The sequence below is a fragment of the Tigriopus californicus genome, chromosome 11 (genome assembly GCF_007210705.1).
Source record: "Tigriopus californicus strain San Diego chromosome 11, Tcal_SD_v2.1, whole genome shotgun sequence".
Taxonomy (NCBI): Eukaryota; Metazoa; Arthropoda; class Copepoda; order Harpacticoida; family Harpacticidae; genus Tigriopus; species Tigriopus californicus.
Window position 1 is genome coordinate 13,650,084 of NC_081450.1, and position 15,467 is coordinate 13,665,550.

Below are 15,467 nucleotides of genomic sequence, written 5' to 3' on the forward strand. Positions count from 1 at the left end.
TGATAGTTATATGAGACAAACACGGCTGCCTGACCTCATCCTTGGATTCTTCTTTGTTTTCTGACACTAGGCGGGAACAACCCCAAACATGTTGTTCCGAAACGAGATCTCTAATAATCGAGTCATAACTTTTCTTTGGTTTTCAGAGGGAATCTTCTTCACACTTGTTTATGCACTTCTTCATTGCTTCATCCACGAGCCTTCAAACGATGATGACATTCTTGTCGAACATCATTTTGTTTCATCACACTTCAGTTGCGAACAAATCGTCTTTATACGTCTTTCTGGGTGAGGGTGAAGGCCTGCGATCCCTACTGGAAGAAGTGCGATACGGTGACGAAGAGGGGCCAACAGTTGCTCCAGAGGCTGCTTGAGAGATCGAGGAAGCGGTTGGCAGTCCGTACTCTTTGGAATGGTGGGTTGAAGACTCACTGCAATAAAAAATATCACGTACGTGAGTTCATGCTCAACTTTGACCCGAGAATGGCTTCTGGAATGATGCAGGGTACTATGTGGGTAGCACCCAAATTTATCAAAAATGGAGAAGGAGGGGAGCCAAGCAATTATCATTTCAGGGACTCTAGACGTGTAGTACACTTGTACATACAGTACAGGTAGTAGCATATGAATGTGTGGGAAAATAATTACCTAGAACAAACGGAAGAGGCCCCACTGCTCAAGGTGGAGGACGAAGAGCTCTCATAAGCTCGAAGTGCCGACGAGGGCAGATTAGATAATCTGGGCTTGTCCACAAAAGACGGCGTGGATGAGACGACAGAACTGTTCTCGAGTTTGTCACACAGCATCATTGAGGCTCGACTCGACAGGTTTGAACGCGCTTTTTGAGCATAGGCACTGTCTTTGGCACTGAATAGCTCTTCATCGGCAATGTTTGGATTGGTGTTGACACTCTTTTGCTTGGGGTAGTCCAGAGGGTTCACAATCATATGATCGTCCAACATCTTGGACTTGCTCATGCAGTTCACAGCATTCAACTCGTTTTCTTTCCGAGCTTCGGCGTCAGCTCTCCGTTGTTCACGCCTCTGTTTCTGCTTGTTGCACCACAACAAGATAGCCGCAATAATGACTAGGAGGGGAACCAAGAACGAACAGGCGACTATGAGGGCCACCTGGCCTCCATCCATCTCTCCGTCCTCCCTCTGGCCTTCGAGTGGAAGCACAGTTCCATCCGGAAGCACATTGCAATGCTTTCCAGAATAACCGGGAAGACATTTGCACTCAAAGTCGTTGAGCTTGTCCACGCAGAACCCGTGCATGCAAGGACTGGAGGCACATTCGTTGATCTCTTGAGAGCAATGCTTGCCCGTGAATCCGGGGGGACACGCACACTTAAAGTCATTGATGTAATCGTGGCACGTCCCACCATTGGCACACGGATTGGTGATGCAGTCGTTCACGTTCTTTTCGCAATTCTTGCCGACAAACCCGGCATGGCAGTAACACTTGTAGTCGTTGACAAAGTCAAAGCAAGTTCCTCCATTCTGGCACGGGCTTCCAGCACATTCGTCGACGTTGATCTGACAATTGTTGCCGGAGAAACCCGTCGGGCACTTGCACTCGTAGGTATCAGGTCCGGTGAGGCTACAGGTGCCTCCGTTCAAGCAGGGCGTTGCACGACAATGATCAATCTTCACATCACAATTGACGCCTTGGAATTCGGGGAGACATTTGCATTGATATCCACCATCGCGTGTGTTGTAGCAACTGGCCCCATTCTTACAGGGTTGGTCGGCACAGGTTTGGGCCCTCATCTCGCAGTGATGGCCATGGAACCCCAGGGGGCAGACACAGGTGTAATTATTCACTCCCGAGCCCTGTAGAGAGGGAAGAACAAGAGGAAGATCAGTAAAAATGCATGAGTTTCGATTGGACGATCGAGTCCGCCCTTTCTGCACGATCCCAAGCGCTCTATCGTTTCCTTGAAGAGTAGAGCCAAGAGGTGGATGCCTAGTTGGATTTATGGGCAATGACAATGGTAATTACCTGGCAAGTTCCTCCATTTAAGCAAGGCTGATGATCGCACTCATTACTGATGCGGCTCTCGCAATTAGTACCAGTGTAACCGGGGGGGCATGAGCAAGTGTAGGAACCCTGTCCGGTGTTCCGACAAGTAGCTCCATTCCGACATGGTTTATGATTGGTACAGTAGTTCAGATCTTGATTGCAGAACAAACCGCCCCAGCCTTCATTACAGAGGCACTGGTGAGGCTGTTGGCAAGATCCGTGAACACATCCAGGATACAGGACACATTTGTCGCAATTTTCCCCCTCATAGCCGCTTTTGCATCTAGAAAAGAGATAAGAAACACAATGAAATAAAGCACAGTTCACCTCCACGAAGGAACAAAATCTAGCTTGGCGTTTCAACTTCAACGGTGGATTCCGATACACGGAAAAGTGTCATTTATGACATGGAATCCAGTTTTCCAGATCATTTTCTCGAGACTTCCCGGGTCGGAAAACAAACAAGGCAGGAAATTGCTTTTAAGTCTGACGCCGACGTCATTTTTCCAAGGGGTTCGAGATTCGAGATCATTAGGAGCATAACACTCCTCTCGAGCCGTCTCATCATCATCTTTATGAAACAAAAAGGGGGCAAAGAATTCGTTTCAAAAAGTGATCATGAAACGACCGAACTCCGCGCCAAGCGCCTTCTATATAAGGCGAATTAATTACAGTTGTCGGCAGTGCTCCAAGACTCTCAGGTTTCTAATTAAGTTCGCCCTGGTGGTACGAGTCCTCCTGTCTAAACTTATTCCAGAAAAAAAGGATGGGTTCGAGCACCCAAATCCATGTCCAGACAATCCAGGATTAATCTAAATCCAAATACGAGAAGATCCTAATCAGAGCCTCGATCTGTTCGAAAGGAAACTACTTTGTGGCCTTGGGCCACTCAATTAAGACCATGGCTTGCTCAAACGGCTACCTTCTTTTTTTTCGTAGAAAGAGCGATCCGAGGTTGCAGCAAAATGAAATGGAAAGAATTTCCTCGCAAATGAATGATTTGCCTTCAGTTCACCCCGAGATGTCGCAAAGATGAGCTCTCCCCGAACCCCTTTGTCTGCAGTCGCTTTTAATATTTTTCTCGTGGGAAAGAGCAAACTCTGACAACCATTGGGTGCCCTCACTCCCCCAACTCAGCAGCCATCTCACCCCTACTAACTCTCCAGTGCTCTTTCTCTCTCACTCCATCCAGGTCTATGAACCTGGTAAACAATGGTTGGGCGACGATTTTCGAGATTTGGAGGGCCACCAAAAAGTCCTATTTCTGGAGTCTGCCCAGCCACCAAACACCTACACATGAGAAATCAGATCTTGATGTTCCCAAGTGATTGGGCATTGAATACTTACTGGCATTTCCCGGGAACGTCACATTTTCCGTGCTCTGGATGGCAACCCTTGGCACAAACAGCTGAAATGAAAAAGAACACATTTTGAGTTGCCAGTTAGGTGAATTTTGTGACGAGTAGAAATCTGTGTGGTTTTGAAGTCTGGCTTCCTCCAATCTTGGATCACGTAAACTCTACTTGGCAAGGGCCAAAGGTCAGAATACATCTCGGTGGAATGGAGGGGTTTAAGACAGGAAATGTGTCAATAGAGTTGTAATACTCTCTAGTTTCAAGCTTTTTGTAAATGGAGACCCCGACCGACGTGATTGAGCGTAGAACAATATGCTAAAACTCCGACATGGCAGGTTGTTCATTTCATTTCCGCTGAAATCCAGAGTGAGACAAGGAGAAAACTGAGGAAAAAAGTACAGCTGTGTAGATCCTAAGTTTGAATGGCATCTAACAAAAATGTGTGTGCTGCATACTTTTCTAAATTGGTCTGAATGGCCAGATACAATAGAGGGTCCAAATGAACTCGGATGGTTATTCAGAGCCTCCAGAAAAGAGTCCGAGAATTCAATTGATGGTCTTTTCAGACCCTCTTTGGGGCTCTTTTCAACTCATGCCATCTCACACATGTGGAAATTATAGGCTTTTGTCCAGAACTCCAGATCGAGAAGCAGTCAACGTCTAGCCACTGCTGAAACGTGCCTCCGAGTGCTTGGCTAACTTGGAATCACACCTTGTCTTTCCCGGCGAAAGAGTTGGGGGACGAATACAACATTTGGTTGTAGTATTTGCCAAGCAATTTCCTGTGAAGACGCTTTGGCGACAAAAACCTAATTCTGGCTTCCTCTTCAGTAAGAAAAGGTTGGTGAATGCGCCCCCAAAAATGCCAACTATGCAGATGACAAGGTGTTTTTAGTCTAAAAAGTGCAGATGCAATCTGTTTTTTGGTATGAAGGGGTGGAAAAAACAACTTCGATCCCATTTTAGGGCGCACAACAAAAGGAAGTTGGAAGTTGTTGGTGGTACTCTTCTGGAGTTCATTTACAACAACAAGGCAAAAAGGATGTTTGTCTCTCTCCCTATATATATACGTTCGTCGTTGGGTCTTCAGTAGGTAAACATTTCTGGAAGCTCACTCTTCTGGGGTAGAGCTTCACTCGTCCACCAGATCAGGACACCAAAGCAGATGTGGGTCTCCGGTCGCTTTGGTTTCCAAGCGAAATAGCTCCACTCCTCGTCTTTCCTTCAGTGGTATCCGTGTGTGGGGAGTGAATAACTGCTCATCCACATGTGCACATGTGGCAGCTGTGAGCTCCGGACCCCACCAGAGAATGCCCAAGAGTGCTTTGAAATCGAGGGATAATCCATCTGCAGAGCGACGCTATACCATGCTTCAAAGGCCTCTCTCTCTCTCTCTCTTTCTACCTCCCTTCCTAGCTTGCTTGGTTCTGTCTACGACGCGTCAGTCGGAGAGGAACAAAAGTTTTCTATCAAGGTGGAAAATACCCGCCAAAATTCAACCTGATATCGATCCGATGGGACACATTTAAAGGTCTATCCAGGAGCTTGTTCCTTCCTGCTTGGTGATGCATCAGATTCCGTTGAATCAGTGCTAGCTTGCCATAGATAGCCAACGAAAGGAAAGCCAAGCTCCTACCACGTATGGAGTGCTGGTACGTACGTGTGTGACGTCACTCAAGGGGAAGCTCAACAACTGTGACGAACGAACATTGGCTTGGTGACGCCACGCGACAAGATTTCCCCCCTCCACCCTACAAACTCTCTCCCTCCCCTCCCTCTCTCCTTCCTTCCTTCCCTCAATGCAATACACCAGAATATCTCGTTTTCCTTCATGGATCAATGTGGCTCCCTTGAGGCACACCATTGGCCTCTGACATGGAGCTTTAAATATAGCCTGGCGTCACTTCTTTCTTTAAATCTTGCATTAGGCGTTTGGCGGCAAGAGTAGGATAGAAACTTTGGCAAATTGAGCCCCAACTTTGCTTAATGAAGCCAGTTTTGACCGGATGTTGGCCGTGTTCTACAAAAGCCAGGTTGAGCCAGAGAGGTGTCTGTAAAGACACAGGATGTGTAACTTAATGCTCATGGACATGTGTCACTCTGTCTCGGATTTCTTTAAGTGAGGGTGTAGATCCTCCGAATCCGAAGTTCTTGACACGTTTCCCAAGTAGTCTAAATCGATTGGAATGCGCCTGGAGACACATATAAAGCAGTCTTGCGTGTTCTGGCCGAATACGGTCAAGCCCGATTCGAATCTTTTTGCCTCAATTGTGTTTCTCCTCGAGCTCACTCAGAGATCGTGTTGATTGAGTGTTGATGTTGGCACACTTGTCAAAACCTTTTTTTCCTTCCTTCAACAATGACAAAAAAGTTCATTTTCTTACCTTTGGTACAGTAGTCTCCCTCGCCCTCGGGCTTGGTGGCATCCTTTTGCCATCCGGGCAAGCAAGTCTTCTGCCCCTCGGCGTTGCAGGTGTAGTGACCGAACTGGTCATTCCGAGGACGACAGAGCGTGTCACAATCTTTCCCAAAATAATGGGCAGAGCAGATCAATCTGTATTCATACTCCAGGAGGGTGTGGCCTTCTCGATCCAACTTGGATGTCCACATCTCTCCGGCATCCAATCGCTCTTGAACAGCGACTTGACTGATGAGGCTTCGGCCGCCTAGAATGAACGAGACCAGAGAAACGGCACGTTAGTAAGGGGATGAGGAAGATATTGGAATAAATTGGACCAAAGGGTATATCATATGTCTTGCAGCTTCCATGACGAACGCAATCACCCCGGAGAGAATGATACAGGTTCGTGGGAATTGTAAATAAAGAATAATTCAAATTTTATGGCACTTACTCGACGAAGCTTAACACATAAATCAAGACTTAATAACTCTTGAATGAGACAAAGATAAGCTCCTTTTTTTCAAGTGATCCAAGTTCAGTAATGATTGTAGACACAAAAAAAGGCAAGCATGCAACCCGCCGGATGTCTCAAACCCGTCCAAGGATTTGCATGTTGGTCAAAATTGGCAAGATCCTCTACGAGAATACGTCGGTTCATTTGCCTAACCTATGATTTTCCACTACTACTACTACTACTACCATTACTCCTACCACCGCTACTTCTTCTGGTGAACGACATAGCCCCCGTTCACATGAAGATCATCCACTAGAGATAGTTGGAATAACATCCCAAAGCGAAGTGGAATGGTCAAAAAATTCTTGGCTCGGCATGGATCCTCGAGATGCGGTTTGATAACTCGAATGACGTTCTCCACGGGGTGGGAAAAAAGAGACAGAGCACCACTACTGCACTCACTCGTGGGGACAAGCAAAAGCCAATCTCATCATGGCTTGACATGGTTTTCATATCTGACCAAGCATCTCTAGTGCCATCAGGCTGATATCGAGTGGACGGTAGAGCACTTTGAAAAATTACTGCAAGACTGTTTCAACGTGGAATATTCACCGAGATCAAGAGAAACGATAACATTGCCAAGTCCCTAAGGTTTCCAGTGTCATGTGCTCTATGCTCTCCTTCACTCTTGAGTTCATAATAGGATAATGATAGAGCTCCAAATCCTGTATTTGTTTTCAGGGGAAGATCAGCGCCCACTTGTCATAGGTGTTCACTATGAAAGACGACAATCCTGACCCCTTGCCCATTCTCTACCGGTATAACTGTCCAAAAATGGGCAGGGAGTGTGCACCTCTTCCACCCCAGTCATCTGGTGGATGCAGGACAACGCTCTCAAGGTTGAAACGACAATTCACGTGTAAGTCGAGTCTCAGGGTCAACTTCCGGTGAGTAGCACCTCTCTGGTGTTGTTGATGAATATGCTCTTTCTCTCTCTAGCTCTCGCCCGAAGAAGCTCGAGTTCGATGCCTTGAGCAACTCCATTGATTCAGAGTCGAGGAATGGGATGATGCGCGAGCGAGCGACACTGACACCACCATACCAATCATCTCTGGTGAATGGAGCCAATTTCCAGAAGCTCCCAAATTTGTTGTCTTCAACTACAGTAAACCATTTTCAGAAACCGTGTGAACCTATTCTTGGAACTCTCGCAATGCTCGTCAGCCAGAGTCAGCCACTTAACGTCAGCTGGGCAATGCGATTTTAGAAAGACGGAAAAAAACTAACCACGAAGCCAACTGGCGATCGTTGATTGGGGGTAGGAGTCACCACCAGCACCACAACTTCTACTAGCACCATCGAAAGATGGATCCTGCCACCGATCGAGGATGATCTTCAGCTCTTTCTAATTAGGTCCTGAGGACAACACTCTTGTGATCTCGTTTTCGGGGCAGAAGAAGCGCATCTGCTTTTTACAATCGAACTGGAAAAGTCGATTGCCCCTTGGCTTTTGAATGGGTTTGGCTTTGTTTCAATGATCATCCTCCCCGACCTTCTCACCCCCAGGAGTGCTTTAGATTCGGAGGTCACCCACCCCCTCCCTATCTAACCCGGTACCTTGTCCCCATTGCTCATCTTCAGTACGTACACACAAGTGTCTTCCCTCGAATGAAAAGGCTTGGAGACAAATAACCCCCTCGAGTTTCCCATACATTCGAGTTCAAAAAGTTTTTGGAAAACAAAAGAGAAATGGGTTTTCGGGTTGCCATGGTTTATGATCAGTGAAGCTGGGGTAATTAGAAGTAATTAAGCCTGACAAGACAACCACATACTCAATTTTCGCTCATATTCAACCAAACTCCAAACTACCCTCGAGAAACGATAAGCATTCGAATCGATGCTTACCAGTGTTTTTGAAAGAGTGTGCGAGTCTCTCGACTAACAGTATGAGCATGGACCCAGCCTAACTCGACCGACACCAGTTCATTACAAAAGGGCATGAATCATTTTTTTTTCATGTCCAACTTCAGTAGTGGTAGACTCCACATACTCTTGACACGGGATAGAGAAGTAGCACAAAGCTAGCCAAGGTGCATATAAAGGTAGTGGTGGTAGTAGTAGTAGAACTGGACCATGCCATTATCAAGAGAGTTCAACGCCGCATTATTAAGAGTAGCAGCTTCTTCCAAACTCCTCATCATCATTATTATCATCGTCTTCTCCTTCTTCCAAGATTTTGGGAGGGAGACCAGATGAGGAGACTCAAAGGGAGCAAAAGGAGCAAAGGCAAGAAGACGGGTGGAGGAAAGGAGAATATATTTCGAGAGATTGCTATCAGTGAATTGAGGACTTTGTGTGGAGTGTCTGGAAACAATGCCTCTTGACCTACAGTCACCGTGGAACACGAAAGATAAAAAGGAGCCCTCTATGCATATTAATGAAAACGGGTTGTTCCGAGAGAATTTCCTGCTGCCTCATTAGAGACCTCTAACCCGAGGAACGAGGAGGACAACCCCCTCATCCTCATTATAATCAGGGATAAAAATGAGAATATGTCCTACCTTGGGTAAGATTGCTTTCGTGCAAAGCTTCGATGATGAGACTGAAGGTGCCCTGAAAAAGACGAAAATCAACGCCAGGTTAATACACCGTTAAATTAACTTTGGAAGAAATGAATCATCAGGTGAGAAGAAATCCCACCCGAATGACATGAGCTTCCAGTTCGTCTTCCAATCGCGCTCCCAGGAGCCAGAGACTCCTCTCAACCGCAATGAACAAACACGGCACATAAAAAAACCTTATGCAAACTGTTGTCCTTTCGGCCAAAATGGATTAACTGACATAACGAATTTTTCCACGAGATAAAGATGAAATTGAGCGCAATTTCACTAATGACTCTGCCAACAACAAAGAACAAGAAGAAAGACGCTTACCGGCCATTTGAAGTCCAGAGGAAATGAGATCACATCAAGGTTGGCAATGTTGTTAGATAGCACTGGTGTGAGACTCTCACCAAATGTGCACACTGAAGAACTGCTCAAGTCGATGCGAGCTTGATAATGTTTCAGACACACTCGAAATCGAGTCACACACAAGCCTGTACAGAGGCCACTAGCCGTTTCAAAGCCTTCACAACACTGGCCATCCGCGTTCTTTTGCATGGAGTTCACATAATTCTTCAGCCGAAGCTCAAAGACGCCTAGGCCTTCGCCGGAGACCTGAAACATTCAAACCGTATTAAGATATGGAAGCCATGGTACACAATGCAAGTTGCAATCAACTCGACGAGACAACCCCGAAATCAACACTTACGACATGGCTGCTCAAGATTAACGCGGTCAGGGAAAGGAGGAGGATCATGGTGCCGGGTATGGAGGAGATTCTCATCTTGAGAATTTACAATCTAAAATGGGGCGGAAAACCATCATTAAATCAATTTCGTCCCAGATTGGCAAATTGACAACCAGTCGAGAGCCCGGAGGCACTCATTTCAGTCGCACGCCTTTTTGAAATATTTCCCAATGTAGCATTAAACTTTCAGGGAGGAAGCATCGCTTTTGGTGGGCTTACCTTAGTCACAATAATAAGAGAAAATTGAGCACAATTGGGGCACACATGAGGACAACGAATATGGTTCTTGTTCAACGAGACCGACACTAATTCACTGAGTCCACTTCTGCTACGGGGTGGGGAAGGAGAACTTTTCCGAAACTTTTCGCTTTAAAGGCGACGTCGACGAACCGATGCAACGCTCACATCCGTCTCACTCACCAGTCTAAGCAGAACTGTAGCTCGACAAGTTTGTTTTGGAGAGCAGCCCGCTCTTGCTCGCGCGTATGCCCCGTCAAATCCAATGCTCCAACATGAGCGCGCGCGCTTCCCTTCTCCCTCGCCTCTACATCGGTTTTTCGGATCGGATTCGGTAGCCCCATTTCGAATCGTCTTTCGCTTGAGTTCGGTCACCCGGTAGCCAATTTGAGGGTGGCTCGGGTGGCTACTGGAAGAGCGGGAAAGGCGGGTTGGGGCCGGGACCGGCCGAGAATCGCTGGATGGATGGATGGATGGATGGATGGAGTTTCGGGACAGGAAGCGGGCCAAGCGGGGCGAGAGAAACACGGGGTGAGGCGGCATTTTGTGGACGGGGGAAACGACGCGAAAAAGGCAGATGTTCAAAGATGATTTCCAAAGGCTTGCGTTCCCCCTCGAGCAAGGAAAAAAAACGGCTACAGTGTTGGCAGGAACTAAAACCCTCGTTGGTGGGTTGTGTGCTTAGCTTTGGAGTTTGGAACTCTCCTCCTCATTTCATCCCTGCCATTCAGCATGGTGGAGATGCCATCCTCCAGCTCCGTCCCTGCTCCTACTCCAAGACTCATGTCGTTCCTTCGAGATGGGAAGACACAGATATGGCTGTCAAAATCTCAAATAAATGATCCTCTTTCACTGATATCTATATATCAAATTGCCCCCAAGCCTTCTCACTTCCAAAATGAAATAGAAGGATTTAAAGCCTAGATGTTCAAACGTGGAGATGCTACATGGCAATCGAAACTGTTGCTCCCGGTGTGGATGTGGAGCTCTTGAAATGAAACGAATAACGAACCACTCCACCGGAAGCCATCATAAAACTGTTGATCTATTGGAGTCACCTCCCTCCTTCCTCGTTCTAACCTCCACCCCATACCCAAAGCACCCCCATCTCCCACCAAGTATTCGTATACATGCTTACAATGAGTGCTCTACGTACACCATCCAGGATGATCTCCATTCCTTCCAGCCAAATCATCATCAGCTGTCTGTTGTGCTTTTGATTTCGTTCTGCCATATTTGGAACACGTCTGGAATAGGGAATAGGTCTCTCTCTGTCATTGAGTCCGATGGGACATGTTTCAAAATGAGGCAATTTTATGGCCAGCATATACATACACGCGTACATTCCCTCGTCTCTCGATCGCTCCAAAAAAAGTAGTGGGTACTGGTGCCAAATTGGTTGGCTGATGTCGATGTTGATCACTGAATTGACCAGAATTTCACATAGCTTTTTGAATTGCGGACGGATATGGTTGGTGTCGTTACATGCGCGATGGTTCATCGTTTGATTGCAGACAACTCTGGTGAACGCAGAGCGATAACCTGATTGAGAGTTGTGAAGTTGTTAACATTTGGCACGTGTTGCGCTTTGACTAAACTTTATGAGCAAGTTGTTGACAATTTTGTATACCTTTGACTTCCAAGAGCAATCCATGAATGAATAGAGTGCATATTTTTACATCCATCGCTTCTGTTCAAGCATGCCAATCCCATTGATCGGCCAACATTCAAATTCTTACGCTTGAATTCCTTCATGAAAAGTTCAAGGAGTCAAAAACAAATGTATTGGAGAATGTGGCACGTTTGCGTCTCCATTGCTCTAATCTATATTTAAAGGTCTTTACGGCTCATGAAGTTTTTTCATTTGTTCAGTGGTAGGTACGTACGCACGTGCCTGGTATGATGATCAATTGTCGCTGTTACGTCTCAGGACTTTAAAAGTCGACTCCACCAAAGAAGCTCTGTGAACATGACAAATATCCTCAAACACTGACGAATTTTTTTTCTCTCATTCCCTCGCGTATTTTAGCATTAGTGCATTAGGTACAAAAAGTCCTCTACCAATGGCTACAGCCACCCAATTTGAAAAGCTCTCTCTCCTATAGTAAGACGGATCAAAATATGAAAGTTTCAAGCAGTGTGAAATTCCTTCAACAGGACCAAGCAACAAGTCCAATCATAATTTGCCATGTTCAGTGTGGATGAACAAGGCAAGTCATGTGCATCCAGCCATTGATTAGAGCACAGCTAAAGCCATTCAACTGGAAATTTTTGGTCGATCTTCAAGTCCACTTCGGAGCCAAGAATCAAGACTAGAGATTTTCCAGCAACTCTGTTCACGAACAAGAGAGCTTTACCAAGCCTTTTGGGAGCAACATACTTGAAAGATTCATAGGAAAAGAAAAAGAAGTTCTCTGAAAAGGACGTGAATCATAGCTCCTGTTTAGCAATTGTCTATTGGTGAGCCACGAGTGTAAAAATGGTTTTGAAGGGACAATACCCAAAACTTGACAAAAGAACTGCAATTGTCAGCAAAAACAATCTATTGTCTTTCCTCACGATCTTGAGGATTCCCAATTGATCCAGATGGAAATCCCTCTTTTCTCGTCTGCAGTTCTTCACTTATCATCTCTGCATATCTCTTTGGAGAACAATAGCAGAATCTCTGTCAAGACAAAAGATCGAGATTTGAGCTAATTTTCACACTTCATGAATCGAGTTAAACTCGGAAAGAATAACGCATACTACTTTATTGCGAATATTTTTCGATTGATAATAAAAATGCCAATCAGGATATGCCAATCGATATGTCTGGACTACGAATCCCATTCATTCTCGGTCAAGAGTGCTTTCTCACGAAAGCGAAGGGGAAATGATCCGTATTCCCCAAGGAGATGGTCAATAAAATTTCATTCATCGTCACAAGGAGAAGGATGCATCCGGTCGGTTATTTAATTCATTACGAGTGACAGTTCTTGAATTTGTCGTCGCCGATCCTCGTTTGATCGGAAAGGAGACACAACCAATCCCGCCCAAAACAAAGACGTCATTGGCCGATTAGGGTATGATCAAATGGATCATGTCACTCGTTTGTGTCACTTCATCACTAGTCAACGTTCGGGTCTACAAGGAAACAGATTATATGCCACCTTAAGGAAAAATCATTCCCTGGAGTTATTGTATACTTAGGCAATATCATTTTGGAAGGGGAAGCCGATTTAGGAACGAGTCGATCGAGACAAAGGATTAATGACAAGAGTGTCACTGAGTGTCATTTAACACCTTCTTCTTCTTCTTCGGTCGCCTTCCTCTCCTCAATGATATCGGGCTTCTGGATCTTCCTCTATAAGGTTGCGCCCAACACCTTCCTTGTGTCAAAGACACAAGTCTCTTTCTCCTATCACCACTGTTTAAATGCCTAATTATAAACCCCTTTGATGGGGCCTCAATCAGGTTTTTTTTCAGCTACCAATCAGATCCAAGCCTCAGACCTCATTATGGTGGGTATTAATAGAGAAAAGGGCTCTCTTGTTCGCTAAAGATACCATGAAAGAGGGTCGAGTCTAAGAAGATCAGAATTTTATAACAGTGTGTCTGATGCTCAGTGAGCTTATCCGATATGATAAGTATCTATCTGTTCGGCAAGATCTCATTGTGGAAGCGAAGAAAAGATCCTTTCCATAGTGTGTCATGTGTTCAGAATGGATAATAATAGTCACAAGATGTCCTCAAAGAGCAGCTTGCATCGGCTGCTCGACCCTTTTTTAAGTGAAGCCCTCAAGGTGCATGTGTCACCTGCTCGCTAAACAATGATGGGGAAGACTCGTTAATGGCACCTTCATCCAAGTGACCCACCAAGCCACTTTAACTGAGCTCCAATCAAATTTCTGCGTCGAAACACTCGCTCGAAGCTCTTGAAAAAAAAAGAGTCGAATGTCATGACATCAGCACTCAAATGGGTGCTCCAATTATGGGTGAATTGAGACATATACGTACCGTACAAGGACCCATTGTTCTCTCAAGTGGATACTGGTCCACTCCTTCGACTTAATCAGGATGTGTTCAATTCTTCAAATCCCCTCCTCGCATGTTCGGATATATATGGATTGATCATTCCAAAACGAGTTGCCCAGGTCTGCAACGCTCCATTCAGAAAAATGGGCTGGGTTTTGGGGAAAGTAAACAAACATGAGCCATCTGTTTTGCTCAGTCTCTTCCTTTGGCTCTGTGTCTGTCTGTGTATGAGAGGGGCTGGTCATGTTTGACTTTCCTGCCATTGTTCTCTGACCCTCGAACAAAAGTCAAAGAGTTGTCAGAAAAAGCAAAGATGATAAGACAAGATAATTCCATTTCGAGAGCTTGGGATCCTTTGGAACAAAGAGAAGCCCAAAAGCCAGTCAGTGCGTCGTTTCGTTCGTGTGAGTGTGATAACAGGTCCTCTGGCTTCTAATTCTCCAAGCAAACCCCAACTCTTTCGAATGGCTTCCGATCCTCGTTAAGAGAATTGCTCTCAACCATTCTGCGAAAATAATGATCGCATTACTTGTTCACACTCAGGTCTCTTTTTTTCTAGAAGAAGGTACCCACACCACTGGCAATCAACAACTGAAAGAGATGAGTCTCTCAGAGCCTGTATGTGAAAGTGCACCAAAATTGGTGTCATGATATAGATCATACAGTTGTATGATTCAAACCACATTCAGCTTCTTGAAATAAAAAACATATTTCATAAAACTGTAAATACTTGGGAAAGATTTTGAAATTCGCATCGAGATGCGGTTTCAATGCTTCCCCTTTGTTGAAGCCCCTTCGGAGCGGCGTTGTGGTTACGAAATGTTATTTTGGCACCACATATGGATGACATTTGGCGTCCTTTTCTCGAGGAAAGAGCTCAAGTGAGTCAACAACAAAAGGACGCTACACTTCTTCTTCATCATCAAGTGTTTGCTCAAGTTGTTGCGGCTTCTGTTTGTGGAAATGTGGAGAAGTTCGGCTCTCTCTCATTGGAAAGAGACACGCGCCAAAAGTTCAATTCAATTGTTGTTTTATTCAACGTTCATTGCGGTGACAAGGACAAGAAGGCATGTGCCTTCCAAATCCACATCGAGCGTTTTGATTCTAAAAACATTGCGGTTAATTTTCAAGTTGCCATGTATCTCTAACTCGACCTCAAGATTGGGAAAAGACAAACACAAACTGGCATTTGGAGTGGTACACATGCGCAGTTCAAGTGCCCAACGGAAATTCAACTTTTGTGAGTTTCAAAGCGCCGAGCAATACACAATGTAGTAGCCAGTATTGGAGATTGAATTCGAACCATTTGATCGACATGCCAGCTGCTCAAGTCCTTAATTCCTCGAGACATTCGATGACCGGGAATCCTGCCGTTTCGTATGAAGAGGGTGCGAGGATTGTTGATTCAATTCTCAGGGACGACCATACCGTGAATAGGGTTTAGGACTTTGGAAGGGAAGACCCAGGGTCTGATTGTGTGGTACGTGCTACGTGCTACCGGCATCTAAATTCGGAAACAGCTTGCGTTTTCAATGATTTTGCACCTCACCTGTCGGCTTAAACAATCACACGTCTGTTTGGAATCAAATCCCCAAACGAGACTTCCACTTGAAAGTTTCATCCGATTCGA

General features: G+C 45.5%; 1 protein-coding gene and 1 long non-coding RNA gene across 4 annotated transcripts in view; one reads left to right on the forward strand and one right to left on the reverse strand.

Moving 5' to 3' along the window:
- Positions 1 to 10,048, reverse strand: part of LOC131890229 (delta-like protein B) — a gene marked incomplete in the record, with an annotated part of 10,426 nt that extends 378 nt beyond the window's left edge. The window contains 9 exon segments of the mRNA XM_059239535.1: positions 50 to 431; positions 649 to 1,835; positions 2,005 to 2,308; positions 3,373 to 3,433; positions 5,765 to 6,046; positions 8,797 to 8,848; positions 9,169 to 9,453; positions 9,548 to 9,638; positions 9,806 to 10,048. Of these exon segments, the coding sequence (XP_059095518.1) occupies positions 245 to 431; positions 649 to 1,835; positions 2,005 to 2,308; positions 3,373 to 3,433; positions 5,765 to 6,046; positions 8,797 to 8,848; positions 9,169 to 9,453; positions 9,548 to 9,622 (2,433 nt within the window).
- LOC131890230 (uncharacterized) lies at positions 3,432 to 7,582 on the forward strand. 3 transcript variants are annotated; one of them, XR_009374285.1, is made up of 3 exons: positions 3,432 to 3,471; positions 6,977 to 7,154; positions 7,235 to 7,582. It is a non-coding gene; the product is annotated as an uncharacterized LOC131890230 (long non-coding RNA). The 3 variants fall into 3 exon arrangements; XR_009374283.1 differs by having other exon boundaries at positions 3,454 to 3,564; XR_009374284.1 differs by lacking the exon at positions 3,432 to 3,471 and adding an exon at positions 6,040 to 6,886.
- Positions 10,049 to 15,467: the final 5,419 nt, after the last annotated feature.